General features: G+C 42.0%; 1 protein-coding gene across 1 annotated transcript in view; it reads left to right on the top strand.

Annotated features, from left to right (window-relative positions):
• Nucleotides 1–5,853: 5,853 nt before the first annotated feature.
• The window catches only part of DACT2 (dishevelled binding antagonist of beta catenin 2), a 33,240-nt gene continuing 15,160 nt past the window's right edge, over nt 5,854–23,933 (top strand). Inside the window, exons 1-2 of the mRNA XM_077486584.1 lie at nt 5,854–6,137; nt 20,062–20,164. Coding sequence (XP_077342710.1) covers nt 5,985–6,137; nt 20,062–20,164 — 256 coding nt within the window. The 5' untranslated portion in view covers nt 5,854–5,984. The remainder of the gene's footprint in view (nt 6,138–20,061; nt 20,165–23,933) is intronic.

Raw genomic sequence — 23,933 nt, 5'->3', positions numbered from 1 at the left:
TTCTCTCAGATGAAACGGATGTGGTAATTACTAAGGCAGTGAAACTGATCAAATCACCTGTGCAAAATAATGGAAAGCCTGAAAACATGACCTGTTTGGGTGCCTTGAGGACTGGAGTTGAGAAACACTGCGTTAATGTACATAACATTGTCAAGGTACCAAAAAAATTGAATATGCCAGAAGATTTGAAACACAACACACTATGATGCATTGCCACGCTGTGCAGTGTGCCGGAACACGTGTGTTACCTTAGTGTGTTGGGATACCCATCAAAAAGAATGGCAACACATGTAACATGCACTTTACTGCAACACAAAGTTAGAAATTGGCCCTTCCTTTGCTTCAAACATCTAGACCATAAGGCAGGGGTGCCCGCGGCGCCCCCCGATGTGGCCTGCCATGTCTTGCTCTGAGATGGTGGGTCAGCAAGCCCAGATTGCGGGTTCCCGATCTGCCATCTCCAAGCATTAGTGCAAACAATGGAGCCGCCATTGATACCAAATGTACTCCGCCTGTGACAGGAACTTTCGGCTCTGCTCTCTATTGCAGCTGCATGCTTCTGTCACGATTATGCTTGGGGATGGCAGGTCGGGACACAGGAACCCGTAATCTGGGACAGCAGCCACCAGTATCAGTACCAGCCAGCAGTACCAGTACCAACCAGCAGTAACAGTACCAACCAGAAGTACCAGCCAGCAGTACCAACCAACAGTACCAGTACCAACCAGTAGTACCAGTACCAGCCAGCATTACCATTACCAACAGTACCAGTACCAACCAGCAGTACAAATACCAGCCAGTAGTACCAGTCAACAGTACTAGTACCCGCCAGCAGTACCAGTACCCACCATCCGTACCAGTCATTAGCACCAGCCAGCAGTATAAACCAGCAGTACCAGCCAGAAGTACCCGCCAGCAGTATCAGTACCCACCATCCATACCAGTCATCGGTACCAGCCAGCAGTATAAACCAGAAGTACCAGTACCAGCCAGCAGTATCCACCAGCAGTACCAGTACCAGCCACCAGTATCAGTACCAGCCAGCAGGACCAGTACCCACCAACAGTACCAGTCATCAGTACCAATACCAGCCAGCAGTTCCAGTACCCACCAGCAGTACTAGCCAGCAGTACCAATCAGTAGTACCAGTACCCACCAGCAGTACTAGCCAGCAGTACCGGTCAGCAGTACCAGTACCTGTCAGCAGTACTAGCCAGCAGTATCAGTACCAGCCAACAGTACCCGCCAGCAGTTCCAGCCAGCAGTACCAGCACCTGTCAGCAGTACCAGCCAGCTGCAGGAATCCTGAGGAAGTAGTGAAGATTGAAGTCAGTTGAGGAGCAGGTAAACCGCTGTGCATCAGTGTGAAAACAGCCTTAGGCCCCTTTCACATGATTGGTCCAATTGGGTCCGCCTGTCTATTTTTCAGGTGGACTCAAACGGACTCTCCATTCACCTCTATAGAGCGGCAGATGTAAACAGACTTGTGTCCATCTACACCCGCCTATCTGCAATCCGATCTACTTAAAAAAAAGAAGGGAATCTGTCCCCTTCTGTCTGGGCGGATCGGAGGGCCCTTTGGGTAGAGCGGGCTGCATTCGTTTCTGCTCTACATATGCAGAGTGGACACAGACCTGCCATCCCCTCTTTACACTCATTGTGGCCCGCGACAGGTTACCAAGTCGATAAAGTGGCCCTTGTTCCTCAAAAGGTTGGACACCCCTGCTATAAGGTATGGTATAAACAGAAGTACTCAGTAGCAGTAAATCCAGAAATTCAGATGAAGGAGACACCACCGCTCTAGGTAGATCCACAAGACAAAAGACAGCTTCTCCAGGAGTAGAGAAACCTGCGTGCAGGCAACGGCATGCAGACAATGTATGTAATTAGGACAACTCTGGACGGCCGCACTCCAAAACAAACTCAATGCCTTTTATTGGTAAAACAGGAACACATCAAATGAATCACAGCAAAAGCAACAAAATCTAACGTGTTTCACACTACCAAGAGTCCATATTCATAGCTGAATAAGCACTCTTGGTAGTGTGAAACGCATTAGTTGTGTCTTCTAAATTATCTACAATGCTTGTTATACTCACTGTAGAACCTAAGGGGTTAATCCTCTGCATTGTGTAAAAAGGCTGCTTGATCCTGTATGCACAGATCCTCCCCTCCCTGCACTGTCCCCCTGGAAAAGACCAAATAAGACAGAGCCTTTGGAGTCATGTTGCACATGCTCAGTTTGATGTTTATTGCTAGAGAGGTTTTTATTTTTTTCTTGGAAGGGTGCATGTGATCAGCACAGGGCCAATCAGCACTATCCAGACAGACGGTCAGGAGCCCTGCAGCCTCATAGGACAGCTCAGTGCAGTATGAAAACTCTTCCTACACGCTTCCCCAGGAAGCTATATGCTATAAATCTTTCCCCTATTTTGCAGACGCTATAAAATTTTCGCAAACCAATCAATATACGTTTATTGCGATTTTTTGTTACCAAAATATGTAGAATACATATCGGCCTAAACTGAGGAAAAAAATAGTTTTTTTATATATTTTTGGGGGATATTTATTATAGTAAAAAGTAAAAAATATTGTTGTTTTTTTTTTCAAAATTGTCACTCTTTTTTTGCTTATAGCGCAAAAAAAAATCCCAGATGTGATCAAATACCACCAAAAGAAAGCTATATTTGTGGGGAAAAAAAGTATGTCAATTTTGTTTGGGTACAACGTCACACAACCGCACAATTGTCAGTTAAAGCGATACAGTGCTGAATCGTAAAAAGTTCTCTGGTCAGGAAGGGGGTAAATCCTTCCGGGGCTGAAGTGGATAAAGTGATCAAATCCATACACAAGCAAATAGCCATAACTTCCCTTCTGACTGATTTGGACTCAGTTTCAGTCAGATTCAATCTGAGTCGATCAGGGAGGGCAGAATATTATTGATCGTTTGCCATCAATTATCAGCACTGAGGTACTTTCTTCATAAATACAACCAAATTTTGATGTATACGCCTCACAGTGTAAATGTGATCAATAACTTATGATTGCATCTTTTTTTCTTTTTCACTATTGATCAAAATCTACTTCCCCTGTGTGTGTCATATCGATTGAATGGGTTGTCAACTATGGACCAATTATTCCTGCATATCACTTTTTGATCCATCACTCTGGAAAATTACTGATTGTGTTGCATCAATCAGTGACACTGAGATACTTTGTTTATGAATGTGATTGTATCCCAATGGATCAGATTATAAAATTGTATTTGGGAAAAAGAGATGTGATTGATAAATTATGATTGTTCTAATAGTATCTTAAATATCAATTGAACTCCACTTCCCAGTGTGTGGCATATGGGTTGAATAGGTTGTTGACTATAATTATAAGCTCATTTATTCCTATCAGAAGAGATCAATCAAAAAATGAATGGATCATTTATTAAGCCCGGGTTCACACTATAACCCGCTGCGGCATGCACAGGAGCACTGTGCGTTTCTGTTCCCTGTTTTAGGGTGACGAATCAGGGCCGATTATATATGCCTGAATTCGGCCCTGAAACTGAGCCAAAGACGCACACGTTTTTTCTGCAGTGCGCTCCGCAGCCGCCCTGGAGATATGTGAACCAGCTCCATAGGGAGCCAGTCACGTTCTCCTACTATGCAAATTAGATGCGAAAAGAGGAAACACACATCTAATTCGCATAGGTGTGAATGGGGGCTTAAGTGTGTATGACCACCCCAAGGCCGCATGCTCCTGTGTGTTTCCTATAAACGTACCACAAAACACACACACAAAATGTGTATTTAGGAAACGCACTGCTCACGTGCTGCCAGCGGCCGCCCGTCTATATGGAGCGTAGGGGTGCTGCCCCCCTAATCCATGCGCTCGGGCCCTAATCCACATGCAGGGTGCCATACGCATGGATTCCAATGGGGTTTTTTTTTCAGAAGCGCATGATTAGAGCCTGGGACCCTAACTGGCTTAAAAAAAAAACAGTTGTGTAACAATAGCGAATTACTATTTGCTATTGTCTTTCTGATTCTCCTCCCAGCCAGTCAGGGAATGGGTCCCGAGACCCGTGATCTGATTGGCCAAGAGGAGAAGCGATCCTATAGGCCGCCTAGGAGGAGGAGATGCATGGTGGAAGCTGCCGTGATAACAAAGAGGAGGAGACGCAGGGGAAGCCACCGCCCAGAGGAAGTGCTCCCTTTGACCTAGATGGACCAGGGGGTGGGGGTTACCAACCTGGGGGGTGGCTGTGGGTGCATTGTTTGCCGTCCAAAAAAATATACCACCAGCCGCCACTATGCGCTTCAAAAGTGGGTTGCGCTTGTGGTGCCAATAGGCTGCATTCACCCCTGAGTGTTGTGTTTTTGCACTTTTCTTTCACTTCGATTTTATTGGAGATAAAAATGAACATTTGCATATTACAGAAAAGCTATATGATAGCATAAAGAGGTAGAAGAGAGTATGATAATTGTCATAAAAAGGCCACTTAAAAAAGAAAAGACACAAATAGCAAATTCTAATGCCTTGTACACATGGTCGGACATTCCGACCACAAAATCCATCTGAAACTGGTGTTGCATACACACGGCCGGACAAAGTTGAGGGAAAAGCCGATCGTTCGGAATGTGATGACATTTGTTCGTTACAACGGGACTACGTTCAGGCTAGTAGCCAATAGCTTTGGTCTCATAATTTGATCTGAGCATGCGTGGCACTTTGATCGGAATTATCTACAAACGATCGGAAAAAGTCAGGTCTGATTTTTTTGTTGGAAAATTTGAGATCCTGCTCTCAAATTTTTTCTGTCGGAATCTCCGATGGAAAAAGTCCGATAGAGCCCGCACACGATCGGATTTTACGGCAATATAATCCAATCGGACCTTTTCCGTCAGAAATTTCCGACCGCGTGTACAGGGCATAAGGGAGATTCCCTCCACAGATATGAAACGTTGAGCAATATTCATAGGTAAGTGACCGGTCTGTACAATGTTGAACTGCTGGGTAATCACATAGAAGAGCGATGCTTGAAGTATTTTTGCACTTTTTGGGGGCATTTTGCTGTGCGTTTGTATGCACGTTTATGAGCGTTTTTGTGCAGTGTTTTTCCAAGCGTTGTGGAGCTTTGGTGTTTTTGTGTCTATTATCTGTCACATCCTTCGTTGCTATGTGTTTTCTATTTTCAGCTGCTTCAAAGAACACACCAATCTGCCCGAGTCGCGCTACAAAAGCAGCTCCAAAACTTTTTGGGGCTTCGGGCGTTTTGGAGTGGAGATGTGAACCAACTTTGTAGACAATAATTGATTTTTTTCTTCTCTTCTTCTGAGCATTTTAGAGGTTCAAGCTACAAAACCCTGAGGTGTGAATGGAGCGCTAATTGTGGATAGCACCCCAAGCACCCATAGCAGATGTGCGCTTTGCCGGGCGAGATCATTTGTTATAAACAACAAAATGGTCACGAATATCCACGAAAAAGGTACTGGTGCTACTTTTGGGGCATTTGTCAGGTGTAGGGCAGCAAAAGGTGGCGCTCACATTAATGCGTGAAAGGTCTATGCTCAGGTGTGGGTGGAGGTTGTACAATGAGATTGCAATCAGTGTGTTGATCTATACTTTTGTGTCATTTCTCTTTTTTCCAGTCCAATCAGTCCAGACATGTCAGTATCCTTGCTATTGTCGGAGGTGACCTGGAGCCATAAAGGAGGACCATTGTAGGACTGGTGGAGTGTTGCTTGTAGAGCTCAGTGGGGGGTGCTCAGGGACTAGAATAGGAAGAAAGGAGAGGGAGGGATCCCAGCAGTTTCGTCCAGGAAGGTGTCAAACATTAACACAAAAGTCACCCGACCAGTCCGGAGTGTAGACTGGAGTTCTCCGGTCATTCTAGTAGACATGACATCCTGCTCCAGCCTCCTGCTGGGGGGCCCTTCTTCTTGTGTCCTTCATAGAGGACTATAGGGACTCACTAAGCAAGGGACACCATGGCTGTCAGCTCCTGGGATCGCTGCAGGGTCAGGGAGAGGATACAAGCCGCACTGGCCGGAATACAGGAACTCCGCACCTTAAGGGAGACACAGGGCAGGAGGGTGGCCGCAGTGCTGCACCTACCGCACACTCCACTACAGGGACACAAGGTAGGTTCACCATCAGTATATTGTGAGAATGACTGGGGGGCTCATACTAGTCTTTTTGTTTTGAAGTAGAACTAAAGGCTTACACTAGCCAAAGTGTGAAAAGATATTCACAGAGGATCGCTATTCAGAGTGCAGCTAAGCAGCCGCTGTCAGGTGTTCGGGAGGGCTCTGTTTTTTCTCTGTATACAGCACTTTATAAAAAGGCCAATGATTAGTATGGCATGCTAATGATTAGCCTCTTTATAAAGTGCTGTTTGGCAGCCAAAACAAAATAAAAAAAAACAGATGTTTAGGAGCCACCCTGAACACCTGGCAGAGGCTGCTTAGCTGCACCCTGAACAGTGCCAACCTTTGTTGGTGCTGTAAATCCTGTATAATAACTGTTGATGCTATATAAATCCTGTATAATAACTGTTGGCACTATATAAATCCAGTATAATTACTGTTGGCGCTATATAAATCCTGTATAATAACTGTTGGCGCTATATAAATTCTGTATAATAACTGTTGGCGCTATATAAATCCTGTATAATAACTGTTGGCGACATATAAATCCTGTATAATAACTGTTGGCGCTATATAAATCCTGTATAACTGTTGGCGCTATATAAATCCTCTGTAATAACTGTTGGCACTGTCAAATCCTTTTTAATAACTGTTGGCGCTATATAAATCCTGTATAGTAACTGTTGGCGCTGTCAAATTCTGTATAATAACTGTCGACGCTATATAAATCCTGTATATAAATAATAATAATGCACTGCAACCACGAGCCAAGCGTTTGACTTGCAGTTGCAGCACAGCCTGATTGACTTTAATGGCCATTTGGGAAGTGGTGCCGCCTGTCAGTTCTGCATGTCGCATTAGATTTAGGGCACAATTAGCTGTGCAAAGAAGTTTGAGTGCCCAATAATGCACCTAATGCAATAAGACGTGTTAATGGCGCATTTTTGATGCATTTGTCTCAAATTAAGGCTGGGTTCACACTAAGATCACATGCGGCTCACAGCAGGGGTAACACAGCCCATGTAAAAGAGGTCTAAGAGAGGGTTATAACCCCTGTCAGATTGTTTTTTACCATCTGTGTCCCATTGGAGAAATGTCCCTTCGCTTCCCCCCTAAGGAAGGGTTATGAATTCGGACCTAAAACGGAGCCAAAGGCATACAGGACCCTTTTGCAGTGCGCTGCACAGCCGCCTCGGAGATGTGTTGACCCTCTCCATTGAGAGCCGGTCACACTCTCCTGTCATGCGAATTGGATGCTGGGAAATCCGCATCCAATTCACATAAGTGTGAACCCAGCCTCAGGCTGAGCTCACACTTGCTGCAGTCGCAGGTCACAGCAAGGGTCCGTTGCATCGCTGTCAGGGTGGATTTGATTTAAATAAACTCTATTTAAATCATAATTTTTAAAGAGTAACTGTCATCTCTGTCCCGCATCGCCTCCCCCACTGACCCGCTGTTGACTCACCGACAGTCCCATTCACTTTAATGGGATGGCTGGTGTTGCGGCAGTGAGACATCAAGGTGAGAAACATGGCGGCAGCAGGTGAGTGGATGCCCGCTAACAGGCACTGCCATGATGGATCTGAAATGACAGGTGATCTTTAAATGTAAGGACTTATTCCTGCCGGTAGTTAGAATTTGTAGTGTACTTAGATTTACAAAATAATAATATGATAAAGGAATATTCCTGAGCTTTGTTTTATCTCATTGAGAAGGGGGGTGGTAGGTGGGACTCTAAACGAGGCAGTGACTCATGTCATATAAACAAATACAAATAAATACAAATACATAGAAATAAAATAGAGGGGAAATTTGGGACTTTAAATGAAGCAAAAAACAATATATAATATCTATTATTGGTACATATACACATGTTGAGTCATAACAAAATACAATGAATAAATAGTATTGCTCATTAGTAACACATGGTGCATAATTATTCACTGTATTTTGTTATGACTCAACACGTGTATATGTACCAATAAACATGATATTATATATCTATCTTTTTCATCACCGCAAAGTCGTATGCTTCATTTAAAGTCCCAAGTTCCCCCCTTTTTTATTTGTTTTATCTGAGTGTTATTGTTAAATTGTGTGAATACATCAATGCAGTGCATGTTATTTCAGCTTGCAGAGCTTGGATTCATTGAATGAGTTTACCAAAAATTTTAATATTGCACAAGATACAGCCTCATGCTACATAACTAAGCTCCATTTCATGCTGAATAAACTAAATTTGTAATGTATCTTAAATAGAAAACTATCTATAGATTTAGATTTTTACTTCAAAAGCATTTTATTAAAATAAATTTGATAAAAAAAAAAAAAAAAGATCCAATTGAAATAAAAAAATTCAGATTTTTTTAAAAACATCATTGATTTTTATCCACCCTTATCCCTGTATACTGATTCAGTTGCTAATCAGGTCTGAATTTCTGCCTGAATTCGCACCTGGTTCGCAGCCAAAGACACACCGGACCCTTCTGCAATGCAGACTGCATAACGTTTGCCAGACGCCCCTTCTGTCGGGTTTTTTTATTGTATGTACTTTCTAAATGCATCCCAAACACAATGTAAACACAATGTAAATGCCATAAGGGCATGTTGTGACGTGTTTGCGGTGCGTTTGCAGTACATTTACATTGCTATCAATGGAAGTGTTTGGGGAACGGCAAAGCCTGGCAAACAACACTTGTTGGGTCAATCTTGATGTGATGAGACGCTAATGCAACTATGTGAACACCACTGGGTGCCACGATGCACACAATTTTGACAGGCGCTTCAAAAACACTCATGAAATGCCTGTTTTAAGGGCTCTTTTACACGGGCCCTGAAAATAGGCGGTAGGGTTGCGTTTTTAGTTCTTTCTGAACACCTATCAAGGCCACAAAAAATTGTTAAAGTAGAGAGCGGATGGAAGTGTTCACACTGCAAAATTGGCATTGCTTCCTCACACGGTGAGGCAAAAAAACAGTTTGGCAGACATTGATGCTTTGCAGCTGCCTCCATTAACTGCTATTAAAACGCACCACAAGCACACCGTACATGCACTGTAAACACGCCTATGGTGTTCACAGGGTGTTGAAGGTGCGGTTGCAAACCATCAAAATTTATCATTTCCCATTTTAGCCTTGAAAAAAAAAAAAAAAAAAACACCTCACAGGGCGTTTTTAGGAGTGTTGCCTGACAGGACATGAATGCCTGTACAATGCATCCAAAATGCTCATTAACACTATAGGTGTGTTATTACACTTTAAGGCTGCCTTAGAATTCAACGCTTGTCTGAAAGAGCCCTCAGTGTAAATGTAGCCTTAGCCCTTGTACACATGGTCGGAGATTCCGACAACCAAATCCGTCAGATTTGGTCCTACGGATTTTGTCCGAAACTGTTGCATACACACGGTCGGACAAAGTTGTCGGAAAATCCGACGTGATTACGTTATTTCGTTACGACGGGACTACGTTCACACTAGTAGCCAATAGCTTTGGTGTAGGAATTTGATCTGAGCATGCGTGGCACTTTGTCCGATCGGAATTCTCTACACATGATCGGAGTATGTCCGATCGAAGCATTTTGGCGGAAAATTTTACCAACAAGTTGGAAAACTTGGTCCGTCGTATACTCCGATGGAAACAGTCCGATGTAGACCACACACAGTCGGAATATCCAACAAAGCGGTCCCATCGGACACATTCCGTCGGAATCTCCGACCGTGTGTACAAGGGCTAAGAGCGGCCACAACACAAAGCATCGCAGCTTCTGCATGTGAACAGCTTCCCCTGGCTGTTATTTAGCAATTGGGTGGGTGGCTGGGGGAGGGGGGCAGTAAAACCATGGCTCAGATGCTTGTGTTTTCCACAGCCCATGTTAAAAAGGCCTAAGGGAGGGTTATAACCCCTGTCAGATTGTTTATTTACCATCTGTGTCCCATTGGAGAAATTTCCCTTCACTTCCCCCCTAAGGAAGGGTTATACACAGTGGTGGCTGGTGGGTTCTTCTTTTTTTTTGGGGGGGGGGCGGCACTGACAGCAACCCCTTTCCCGGCACTTACCTGCTCGTGTGATGGGGCTGTGATATCCTCCTCCTCTCCTGGAGTGCAGGTGCTCCAGTGTACCCTCCTCAAGCTTCCTCCGCCATGTGTCTCCTCTTCTGCTAAAGTGGTAGGCATCCAATAGGATCGCCTGATGCTTTGGTCAATCGGGAAACAGGTCTCACGACATGCCTCCTGAATGGCGGGGAGAAAATTGTGTGAAAATAGCGAAAATTCATTTGCTATCGTCACAAAAACTGGGTGGGCTTGGAGAGCAATGCTCTGCACTCTGAGCCTATTAGAGCCTCTGGCTCTAACCAGGTGCTTCAAAAAAACACCCTGCCACATTGGAATCCATGGTCCAGTGACACTATGTAGATAAGGGGGCCGGGCGTATGGATAGGGGAGGTGGTGTGCTTTTTTTTTCCATAAGGGAGATTTCCCTTCACTTCCTGTCCCACAGCCACAACAGGAAGTGAGTGGATATCTCTGGTAGTCACCAGGGTCACCAGAACTAGTGTCCCCTTGAGAAGGTTTCCCCTTTATTCTTGTTCTGATGGAGTTTTTTTTACAAATTTAAACTTATGGTGATAATGGCAAACAGGACAAATACAGAGTTAGGCCCCTTTCACATGGACGTTCCTTTCAGGTCTGCCTGTCAGTTTTTCAGGCGAACCTGAACGGATGCTCCATAGAGCTCTATGGAGCGTTGGATGTCAGAGGTGACATGTCTGCTGACATCCGAGCCGCTCCGATCCCAAAAAGTGTGACGGAGGAAAAAGCTATTTTTCCATCCGTCATCGGATCGGGTGACGACGGACACTGCGGTCCGTCGTCGCCCAATCTACCATAGGGGAGGGCGGCGCTGTGACAGGTTCCGTCCCTACAGAGACAGACCTGTCCTATGCCTGCTCAGCGGAGATCATCACTGATCCGCCCCGTGTGAAAGGACCCTCAGGGCCTTTTTATACTGATCAGTTTTTCTTTTGTTTTTACTTTACTTGTGAAAGAAAAACGCATGATCATTAAATCCTATGGAACTCTTGAATTTTTAAAAGTCATGCATGCTGCATTTTTGGGGCATGTTTGGTGTGTTAAAAAAATGCACCAAAAATACACCTCTCCATGTAATCAATGAAAACTGCATCAAAAGCATGGCAAAAATGCATCAAAAACACATCTGATGTTGGTTTTTGATTCACATGTCCTTTTTTTACCGGTGCAAAATGCATCGGAAGCGCGGCAAAGACACATATGTGTTTTTGTAACGTGGCAGTATGAAAGAAGCCTGTATTTCCCTAAAGGGGAACTATATAGCAATAAAAGCAGCCCATAGATGATGCAATTTTCTTTTATACATCCACACGAGTGCAGTCAGTGTTTATGGGGAAATCACTCCCATGGAGCTATTGTGTTCTCCAGACGGAGGGGGGAGGGGGGGTCACCTTCCCTGGTGTAGAACACAGTGATTACTGCTAGTTGCTATAAATGCTGGTAATGATCACCTGCTAAAAATCCGACATGGTGGTTGTACCCAAGTTGATCGGTGGATCGACTCGGGTACAATCAGCCTGCCTCTAGATGGATTGTGATTCGATCCATCTATGGCTGGCTTAATCCCTCTCCACTCTATCTTTACTTCCAATTTTGGAGGTAGAAGTAATAATCTCTGCATCCTCTGCTTCTTCTGGAATTTACTAAATGGTAACTATAGCCTTATTTAATGAGATGTTTTTATTCAATAGGTGTTCTAATCCCTCTCCACTCTAAAAACCTAAAACTAAAACAAAAAAAGTTTTGCCTTCAGTTATACTTAGGCTCCATGTACACTAGCTCTTAGAAGCTGTTTTTCTCTGCTCCTAGAAGCCAAATAGTGGTATTCTATGGGGGTTATTTACTAAAGGTAACGCCACTTTGCAGTACGAGTGGACTCGGAAGTGCAGCCGCTGTAGATCCGAGGGGGACATGCAAGGAAAATAAAAAACAGCATTTTTGCTTGTACATTGGATGCTAAAATCTGCAGAGCTTCCACTCATTTCAAAGCTTCCCCTCAGATCTACAGCGATCTTCAGCGACTGCACTTCCAAGTGCTCTTGTAGTGCAAAGTCGATTTGCCTTTAGTAAATAACCCCCTATGTGTCCATGCACACTACTTTAGGCTATTAGCATTTTTTTTGAGCTTCAGCATCTAAAGGAGCAGAAAAAAAATGTTTTTGTAGAGTTTCTTGGAGTGTTTTTACAGCAGAATTGCTCCTAAACGCTACTAATAGCATTTATTTCGCTTTTTTTTTTCCTTTTAATGCAAAAATGCTAATGCGCCTAAATGCTCCTAAACACTCTTAGAACGCTGTTAAAACACTACTACAAACACCTATTACCAGTGTTTTTTATCCAACATTTTCCCCAGCATTTGCTTAGCTTAATAGAAACGCTAGTGTGCTTGGAGCCTTAAGCTAAACTTCAAGTACAATCTTTATTGTACTTACTTACATTGGTCCAGCTTGGCACGATGTAAGTATGCTTATCGCACACCTAAAGGGCCGCTGGGAAAGCTGACAGTTACAGTTGCCCTCTGAATTCTGACCACAACAGAGATTCATAAAAGGACTTGTATTTTTTCCATCAATACAAGGCATTTTCTGATTTGACAGGATGCAGATTGCGGCATCACTGCCCCATCTTTCCACCACAACAATCAGAGAATGCTGCTGTTTACCAGTACTTTGGGTGGCTTCACACTGATCAGCTGCGCTTTGCCCGCAGTGCAGTGTACCCACAGTTTATGTGCAGGTTAGCTGTGCTTTCCCATACAATTCTATTATGTCCCACAGTTTTGATGTGTCTTCTGAAAGCTCGCTAAAAGTCTTACATGCAGGACATTTGGTGTACTTTGAAAAAAGTGCTTCAAAAGTATGGGATATAATAGAAGTCTATGGGAAAGTGCAGCTGACATGCACAAAAAATGCAGGTAGTGTAATAGGGCAGTGTGAATTTTCATTCCTGACCTATCTATAGAGGTGAAAATAATCACGCACAATTTACTTTAGAAAAATTGTATTTTTCAAAGACTTTTTACAGTTTTTTCTATTTTCTTAGAAGTTTTAGGTGGCATGGTTATTATTATACTTTTTTACTTCTTATCACGGATTACAGAACAATTAGCCTTTATATGCTGTGGATATCTGAGAGTAGGTGTGGTTGAGTACTTTAGCAAAAGACACTTGGCAGGGCTGACACCATTTAGTCCACAACAATGCTTTATATTTTTAGCCCAGCTCAGCAGAACTTATGAGATGAGTGCATTTTTTGCTTTTTAAATAAATTTTTTTGTATTTTCCTGTTCTTGTATGGATGGATAAAACATGGGAAATGTGCATGTATTGCAAATTTGCGATACATTTAAAAAAAAAATTGTATATACATTTTCTATATACAATCTATATAATTCCTCTTCCCTCCTCCCCTGGCTGTTGTGCTATGGAACTGGCTAGTTAATTTTTCTAGTAAGTTTATAGGCACTTAAAAGATTTATGGAATAAATAAATAATACTGCAAGTAAGCATTTAAAGAGGAAGTAAACCCTGATGAGTTTACTTCCTCTTTCATTCCCTGCAAAGGCAAAGCATAATGGACTACTATGCATCGCGGGAGCCGACACGCGTGGCACCTTCGTCATTGACGATGCCGCGCTCAGTGCACCTGCGCGCCGCTGTTTACGGCGCATGCGCAGTAGACATCGGTGCCTGTCTTCGGGCAAATATCTCCTTAACCGTATAGGTTTAGGAGATATTTCTTAGACCTACAGGTAAGACTTAATCTAGTCTTACCTGTAGGTCAAAGTGGTTTGTAAGGGTTTACAACCACTTTAAAATACTTGATTTTACTATACTTTTACCTGCAGTTTTTTTAAGTTAGAGATAGGATCTCTTGAAAGGAATAGCGGATTGCATTGGAATATGTGTTAAGGCGAGACTTTCATCCACTGGTTCTGAAAGCAAATATTTTCTTATGCCCAGTATACACGATCGGAATTCTCATGGGAAAAAGCTCTGATGGTTTTCCTGATGGAATTCCGGCAGGATTTCGCTCAAGCTGTCTTGCATACACACGGTCACACCAAATTCCGACCGCCAAGAACGCGGTGACGTACAACACGTATGAGGGGACTAGAAAATGGAAGTTCAATACACAGTAGCTAATAGCATCCATCTCATAGTTGAATCTGAGCATGCGTGAGTTTTTGCGTGTTGGAATTGCATACACACGATCGGAATTTCCGTTGGGAAAATTGAGAACATGCTATGAATTTTTTGCTGGTGGAAATTTCGGACAGCTAAATTCCGATGGAGCATACACACAGATGCATTTTCTGATGATAAGCTCTCATCTGTCTTTTGCTGGCTGAAATTCCGAATGTGTGTGCATTACAGATATTCTGCAAGAGCCAAGTTTGGAGTTTAGTGTGTGCTTGCATGGGAGCCATTTATGTTGCTTGCACTAACCTTTAAATCCTAATGTTGACCATGCTTTCTCTTGAACAAGCAGTGCTTTCACCAACATGCCACTCAATATGTTACTCATTACTTCTTAATAGTTAACTCAAGTAGAACTGAAGAGTTACTTGAAGTTTAACTACTCATCTTTTTCTGTTTAACTGAACTGCCGTCAGTTATTTAAAGCACCACATCAAGTTAAAGATTCACTAAAGGCTAAAGCCAGCCATACATGGATCGAATTTCGAATGCTTGTGCAGGGACTGGCCAAATTTCGATCCATGTATGGGCAACCTGGTTGTACAAAAGTCGATCTATTGGCCGACTTCTGTACAGCCAGCCTGTTGGATAAATGCCACAGTGCTGCCAGCTATAGCCAGCATCACGATCACTCAGTATGTTCTGATGGAGGGGAAGTCTCTCCCCCCCCCCGCTGTCAGAACACAATAGCTCAGAGGGGGTAATTCCCCTATTCAATTCCAATGTGTGACTATAAGAATTGAGTCTTTTCTTTTACGTTCAATCCCCAGGTTGAATGAAAAAAAAAATCATCTATGGGCTGCCTATTTAGCAGCGCTTTACCATCCTTTTAGCGGTGCTATGTGGCCGCTAGTGGGGCAGTTTTAACCCCCACTAGCAGACAAAAAATGGTTAAAAGCACCCGCAAAGTGCTGCTGCAGCTGCGCTTTGCAGGCAGGTTTGTAGCGCTGCTCCATTGTTTTCTATGGGAAGGGGCGCTTTAGGAGCGGTAAATACACTGCTCCTACAGCGCTCCAAAGATGCGGCTTGCAGGACTTTTTTGACCGTCCTGCAAGCGCACCGCTCCAGTGTGAAAGCCCTCGGGCTTTCACACTGGAGAGACAGCAGCCTCTGTTTCAGGGCGCTTTGCAGGCGCTATTTTTTGCAGGCTCCTAAGCATGTAGATTAAGGGCCGGACGCATGGATTAGGAGGGCGGTACCCCTGCGCCCCTAATCGAGTGGCCTCCACTGCTCCTAAGGAAGGACTTCAGAGGTGTAGGACACAGCCATGTTGTCTGCCAGCAGTGTCTAGATACTACTGGCTAAGGAGAATATATACATCTTTAACAGGCAAAAAAGTTCACATAAATGCATTCAATTATATTTTTAGCCGCATAAAAAAAAAATATAGATAAACAGAAGTTACACTGTAGTCAGCTGCAGAGGCAGCTACAGTGTAACTTTTTTTATTTATAAGCATACTGTTGCAAAACTGAAATAAAAACGCAAAGTTTATTTTTGCAACATTTTGTGTTTTACCAAGAGCACAGTAAAATTCTAAAGTAAAAAAAATTCTGCCTCGCGTAGCGAGCGTTGTCTTGCAAGACGAGCAGGATTGAAGTCTCTGGGGTGTGCAGTACCGCATGCGGCTAGATGGGAGGGGAGCCGGTGACTCTCGGAGACGTTCGGAGACACTCGTCTCTGAGTGTTTTCGAGTGTCTCTGGCGCCCCCCCCCCCCCCCCACCTCTGGGTACATGCGGTTTCCATTGATTCCTATGGGGAAACTCGCTTTGATATACGAGTGCTTTGGATTACAAGCATGCTTCTGGATCGAATTATGCTCATAATGCAAGGTACTACTGTAGTTTCTCTTTTAGACCTGATTTATCAACCTCCTCAGTTATAAAATAAAATACACAAAAAGCTAAATACCCCCAAGATTACCATTGGACTCAATATAATAAAAACTGAAGGAACTGTCGCTCCTGTGCACACGATCAGAAAATATGAAAAATACTGCTTTCGCAGAGATCGTATGGTAATCTGAAGAAGAGACAAATATAAAAATTGTTCTCGTAAGATATCAGATCATTTGTTTTAACATTTTTGTTTAATCAGTACAGTTTTCATCCAAAAATACAATACAAATAGAATACAATACATTATATCACTTCCGAATTTTTATTCTGTCATACGAAAATTTTCATTAAGCCTTGTTCACACAATAATATTATCGGACAAATAATCTTTAGCTTTTTGTTTTTTTTTGCATGCTAGTATCCATATCGAAAATGGATCTAAACTTCCGAAAATTCTTGCACAACAGAATAAAGATTTGGAAGTGATGTAATGTGCTGTATTTGTATTGTATTTTCAGACAAATACTGTACTGATTGATACCAAAAAATTGCTTGTCTCTTCAGATAATTTTGGATGAACTATCGTAATTGGATCTCAAAAGCTCGCACTATCACTTCAAAAGTGGTATTTTTTGTACAATTTTCTGATTGTGTGTATGGGCCCTAAAGTTTAGTATCCTCTTCATTTTTGATGTAGACTAGCATCCAAAAAAAAAAAAAATGGAAATCATTCATCCAATAATTTCATTGTGTGTACCAGGCTTTAGCCTAGAGAAGGCTGTCAATTAAAAAATCAGGGTCCAGGTATAGAGGGTATGTGTCAGAGTAGCAACGAAAAGGTTTATATAAATTATGAAGGAGACACAGATTTTTTTAACCGCTTGCCGACCAGTGCACGACAATGAACGTTTGCACAATGGCACGGCTGCGCAAATGGCCGTACAGGAACGTCCCCTTCCTGTGGGGGCATTGTGGGCATGCACACGCCCGCCGTGTGCGCCGTGACTGTGCCCATGGGACCTGCAGACTCAATGTCCACCGGTGTCCCGCGATTGTGTCACAGAGCGGCAGAATGGGGAGATGCCTATATAAACAAGTGACAAGACAGGGATCTACTGCTCCCTGTAGCTCATCCCCCCCCCACTGTTAGGATCACTCCCTACTAGGACACAATTAACCCCTTGATCACCCCCTAGTGTTTAACCCCTTCCATGCCAGTGTCATTTATACAGTAATCAGTGCAATTTTATAGCACTGATCGCTGTATAAATGACAATGGTCCCAAAAGAGTGTCAAAAGTGTCCGCCATAATGTCGCAGTCACGATAAAAATTGCAGATCGCCGCCATTGCTAATAAAAAAAAATAATAATAAAAATGGCAAAAATCTAGATCCTATTTTGTAGATGCTATAACGTTTGCTCAAACCAATCAATATACGCCTATTGCGATTTTTTTTTTTAACCAAAAATATGTAGACGAATACATATCAGCCTAAACTGAGGAAAAAAATTGAATATTTATATATTCTTGGGGGATATTTATTATAGCAAAAAGTAAAAAATATTGCTTTTTCTTCAAAATTGTCGCTATTTTTATTGTTTATAGCAAAGAAAATAAAAACCGCAGATGTGATCAAATACCATCAAAACAAAGCTCTATTTGTGGGAAAAGAAAGGAAGTCAATTTTGTTTGGGTGCAACATCGCACAACCGCACAATTTGTCAGCTAAAGCGATGCAGCGCCGTATCGCAAAAAGTGCTTTGGTCAGGAAGAGGGTAAATTTTTCCTGGGCTGAAGTGGTTAAACAAGAAGAACTTTCTTTTTTCAACCCTAAGTTATCAAACCCTTGCATTAGAAAAGAATATATACAAATGCTGAACACCCCCAAGATCACAGTTAATCCCATTAATAAAGCTGAATTCATATGTTAAAGCAACTGGTTTAGCTTCTGAGGAATTTGTATTTTTGTCCACCAGTCCTGAAATAAACTGACTTGTGTTCAGCCAGATAGCCCATGCATGGTTTTAAATTCAGCGAGTCCTTGCTGAATTGGCTGCATTTGGATCAATGCGTGGTCGGTATTTTGTCAGATTAGACGACCCTTCAGATTTTGTAAGGGAAGTGATAATCCATTGCCGCCATCTTGCTACACCCTCAGTTAGGATACAGTGAGAAGGCGGCAAGTGGACATCTTATTACACCCTTGAATTTCACACTTATTTTTAACAGTAAACTCAGTTTATATAGTGAAATACATCAGGTTGTTTTGATGTTTTGATTCAGTTAATAGTACTAGTTGCCCACAAAACAATCCAAAGTGACTTGTGCAAAATCCTGTGCAAACAGCATAAAGTGACGGTAGTGCTCCCCTTCAGTTCCCCACTCACCATATTTCCAAACCCCTGCAGGGTTGAACCGCATAAAAGTGGGGGTCTTTATCTGGGGCCGTCTTCCTCTTTACTAGATCCAACTTTTAAGATGCCCCAGTTTGATGTTCTTACTGGTGATGGATGATGTTGCGAGGGTGTGCCAGTTCCTGGATATATACTTCTCTCCTGACGTTTTAGGCCCTCGGTATATCCTCATATAGATAAAAGAGACGGGCACTACTAATAGTCAGCATCAGTCAACTTTTATCAAAGGAACCTGTTGGGAAATTGTCAGCCAAAAGATGCAGGCACTGTTTGGGTTTCTGAAAGCTGACAGCATTGGGTGTCCAAATACAATTTGTACTGTTAGCATAGATGGATTGAAATTTTTGATAAGTGAGTTGTCTCTCCACCTTGACAGATTATTTACACAACTTTTGTCGAAAAGGACATGTCAAAAATATTTAGACAATCAGAGGCTGCAGCCACTGATTACATTATTTTGACAGCGGCATCCAGTGTAAAGTGGATTTGCCTTTAGTAAATAAACCCCCTATGAGTGATTGGTACCAGTCACTCCTGTGTCCATTCATCACTGAAGTATAGTAAACTGTGTTTACCATGCTCCAGTTTGTGAATGAGCAAGAAGCTTCAGAGCACTTCCAATTCATTCATCTGTGCAGCTGGGGGTGCAGAGAAAGGGACTGATAAATCTATGTCCTCAGTCACTTTCGGCCAGGGCCCTGTCAATGAGACTGTATGTGCCCTGCAATTTCTAACAGCAGCTCTGTTTGTAATGTTAATTGTTAATATATACCTGATGGGAAGTTTCTTTAACAGTGAAAACATTAATGTCTGTTTTTATGCTAATGAAAGAATCCTATATATTGGTAAAAAAGTTTGAATATGACATGGACTGAAATTTGTCTAGTTCATCAGGGACATCGATTGAAATTTGCCCGGTTCAGCAGGGACCAGCTGAATTTTGATCCATGTCAACTTCTGTATAACCACTCAGTGCCACCGAGCTGACAGTAGTGATGAGTGTATCCTAATGGCTGGGAAGTATCCCTGTCATCAAAATACAAAGGCTCAACCCACTGGTTGAACGAAATAAAATGAGTAATGTATGGCCCTCCTTAGTGGAGTAAACCAACATTTAAGTGGAAAAGTAAAAGGCGCAATGCACTAGTACCTCTGAAGCACCCTGTAAAGTCCAAATATGTCTGAAATAATATGGAGCAGGTAGTGGATCCAAATACTCAGGGCTGCCACTGAAGGAGACCAGAGGCCAAAATTCCAGCAAACTGAGAGAGAAACAAGGAGTGGGGCCCCTCCTTGTTTCCCAAACCACCATTTAAGGGATGTTGTATATATCCGTGTCATAAACATTCCAGCTAACTTGTTTTTTGTTTGTCTTAGTCTCACTTGAGGAATCGCCTTGATCAGCAAATAAGTGCACGCAAACTAGATGGAGATAAATCATCAACAGAACATCTGGAAAGTGATAGCAGGCCAAGCTCAGGTAAGAAAACAGACCAGCAGATCAAAAGTTTACTTTTGTGGTTGATAACGCAATTATAAATTAGGAATTGACTTTAGTCAACCTCCCTGGCGGTATGATTATGTCAGATTTTTGATGCAGTAAATTGTTTTGCATAGACATTTGGTGTTTTATATTGTAGGCCTGTAATTCTTAGGAATAACACACTTAAATCTATCCAAACAAGAGTCTAGTAGACCTCCCAGGTATGATAAAGTTTGAAACACGAAATCATAAATTATAAGATAATAAATAACTCTAGATAATTATAACAAATAATAATATAATAATAATACAATTTATTAAGTAATGTAATCAAATCAAAAACAGCAAATTTTTCTCAGTTGCAGAATTGTCGCTGTCGTTACTTTCAGTGTTTGATGACGAATTTCCCCATAAATCACTATTGTTCAATTCTTACATAGTTAGTAAGGTTGAATAAAGACACCAGTCCATCCAGTTCAACCGGCAAGTGATTCTAATTTATTATTGCTGTTTTCTATCAGGTCTAAAACCCGCTTTTGACATAAAGGGACACTTTTTGGTTGCTATGGACAATCTCAAGTTTCGAGGAAGAAAGAACAGTATATATAATATAAAACTGCATGCAGGGCACTGGACAAAGCACTAGGGACAAAAGGGAGGGGAAATAATGTGATACAGTAATGTAATATGTAAGTGTGTTTTTCACTTTTTGAATTTGGTGCCGTGCTCCATCCCCTTGCGTCGCTCACAGGGAATGGAGCCCGGCGCTGTGATAGATCGAGCGGAGACACGGCTCGCGCACACAGCAGGAGGACATCACAGGATCCTGGGGACAAGGTAAGTAACTTTGCCGGGATCCTGCGATGCGATCCTGAGTGTGGCTCGGGGGTTACCACTTTTTTTACTGAAAATCCACCCCGAGCCACACTCTGGAATACCGCCAGGGAGGTTAAACCTAGTATACACAATCAGAAAATTGGACAAAAAATACAGCTTTTGAAGAAATCGTATGATAGTCTGATTGTTAGTGCCCAGCTTTCGATAGATGATCTTGACAGTTTATGCTAAATTATCCGAAGGGACAAACATGAAAAATGTTCTCATACGATACCAGAACGTATGACTTTTGTTGAATAAGTGCAGTATTCCTCCGAAAAAAATCGGAAGACCAAGACAATGCTTGCTCAGAAATGATAGAATACATTAAAATACAACACATTACATAATTTCCGAGACTGTATTCTGTCATACTAGAATTTTCATACCTTTAATAACCTCTTCATTTTTTATATGAGACTAGCAGGAAAAAACGGATGATCATTCGTCCGATATTCTCATTGTGTGTACGAGCGTTTAGTCTGGATAGAAGATCCAGAAGGAAAAAAATGACTTATCAGTGTCCAAGTAGTGCTGCTCCTTTATCTTCTTTCTCTTTTCTAATATTTTTCAATTTTCACTGCTCAGTGAACTTCTAAAGCAGGGAAGATGTTGAGAAGCAGTTACCTGATCCTCCCCTCCTCTGTGCTTATAGACTGGTCCCACAGTGTCAGAATACAAAGGCTCAGCAGGATTCCCCCTAACGCATTGAGTGTGTGAATGGGGGAATCTGGTCTTTTTTTATGTTCAACCTGCTGGTTAAACAAACAAACAAAAAAATTATTATGTATGGACTTCAACCCACTGGTTAAACAAAATAAAAAATGTTTCACTGGTCTAAGGTGCTGACATGATCAAGAGTCCATAGCCCTGCATTGTATGTGATGATGCTGAGGGACAGTGCACTCAGAGGAGTGGAGGATCAGGTAAATGAAAGTGCTTTTACTGTCCCCTAGACCAGTGTTTCTCAACCTTATTTCAGTCAAGGCACCCTTTTAAAATGATAATATAATAATACATTTTGTAATTTTATTTATACATACATCTCTACTTCTACATCTGGTTTCAACCCTTGCCCATAAAATTCCTGGGGCACCCTCTTATGTCTTCTCTTTTTAAATTATAGACAATATCAAGGCACCCCATTCTAAAATGTAAAAAACAAAACTATACTAATAGTTACTAATAATTTTTCATGGTGCAGCAACATCCACACACGTAGGACACCCAATATTAGAAGTACTTTATTCCTACAAAGCAAATACATCTTTGCACACTGGTACCCAATGTTTCTCTTCTCCCTCAGCTTCTCTCCTTTACTCAGCCGATGTGACCTCAGTGCTGATGGAGAGGGGCAGGGAAAGGGCAAAAAACAAGGATGCTGTGAAGGTGCTAGAGGTACCTTTTATCAACAGATGATTGATTGATAGGAGGCCAGCAGCTTGAAGGTTGTAATGGTGCACAATGTGGCTTTGTGTAACTAAAAAGCAGGCCTTATACACCTGCTGGCTAATATGCAATTTTTAGGTATTTTGCCAAGGCACCACTGAAGAAACCTGAAGGCATTCTGGTTGAATAAGGCTGCCCTAGATTGAACAAAATTAGGATAGGATAAAATTCTTGTTCACAGCAATTTTGCAGTTATTACAGTTGCTGTAGCTTTTATCTAAGCTTTGATAGGTGACGGTTTGTCTGTTACAATACCTTAGAAAATCTGAAACTCTATCATATCACTTTACCTGAACTATAGTGCATATCAGGTCATTTCTACTAGAAGCATGTTTCCGAATTGAGTAATGTCGCAAAACACAACTATCTCTGTTTGGAATCTAATCTGAGAAAACTTATTTTCAGTTTCAATTTTTTTTTCTGTTGCAATATAAAGAAGAAGTTTTTTTTGCAATCACATTTATCAATAGTGATAATTTCTTCTGATAACTATAAAAGGTGGAAGGGTGAAAATGTGAGGACAGTTGCTGATGCTGACCAATACACAAGGACACCCAGACAGGCTAATGGACTATCACGACACTGATACACAGACCCAAGGTTTAAGATAAAAAAATATACATTTTAATACAATTCAACCAAAAATAGATACAAACATATTCAAAAATATCCCACACATACACAAATTACCAACAGGTACCCCCGTAGGGTTAAAGTGGAGGTGGGGTATATAGGGATCCTCATCTGTGTGCAGTAGGAGCCGCTATGACCATTTTCTATGCTGCTTTTTTCCAACAGAGGTTCGCCATAAGCTTCCAGTAATATTCACATATATGCACTCACTTTATTTGAGTTTTGTTTGTATGAACCAGGGTGCAACATACAAGCCAGCACTTCCTCCACATACCTCTACTTACCGGCTTTGTAAGCCATTGTTGACCTCCATAATGTTATATGTGCTAGAAATCCTGCTGCAGTTGGTGTACATGTTTCAAGTGGATATTACGGCTTAGTCCCTTTTGCTGTGCCACCTTTTCATTTTATTATATATATACAGTGCCTTGCGAAAGTATTCGGCCCCCTTGAACTTTTCAACCTTTTGCCACATTTCAGGCTTCAAACATAAAGATATAAAATTTTTATTTTTTGTGAAGAATCACCAACAAGTGGGAGACAATTGTGAAGTGGAACGAAATCTATTGGATAATTTAAACTTTTTTAGTAAATAAAAAACTGAAAAGTGGTGCTTGCAAAATTATTCGGCCCCTTTACTTTCAGTGCAGCAAACTCACTCCAGAAGTTCAGCGAGGATCTCTGAATGATCCAATGTTGTCCTAAATGACTGATGGTGATAAATAGAATCCACCAATGTGTAATCAAGTCTCTGTATAAATGCACCTGCTCTGTGATAGTCTCAGGGTTCTGTTGAAAGAGCAGAGAG

The sequence above is a fragment of the Lithobates pipiens genome, unplaced genomic scaffold (genome assembly GCF_037356315.1).
Source record: "Lithobates pipiens isolate NorthernLeopardFrog02 unplaced genomic scaffold, aLitPip1_a1.2 Scaffold_18, whole genome shotgun sequence".
NCBI lineage: Eukaryota > Metazoa > Chordata > Amphibia > Anura > Ranidae > Lithobates > Lithobates pipiens.
This window is presented reverse-complemented; position numbering and strand designations above follow the sequence as displayed.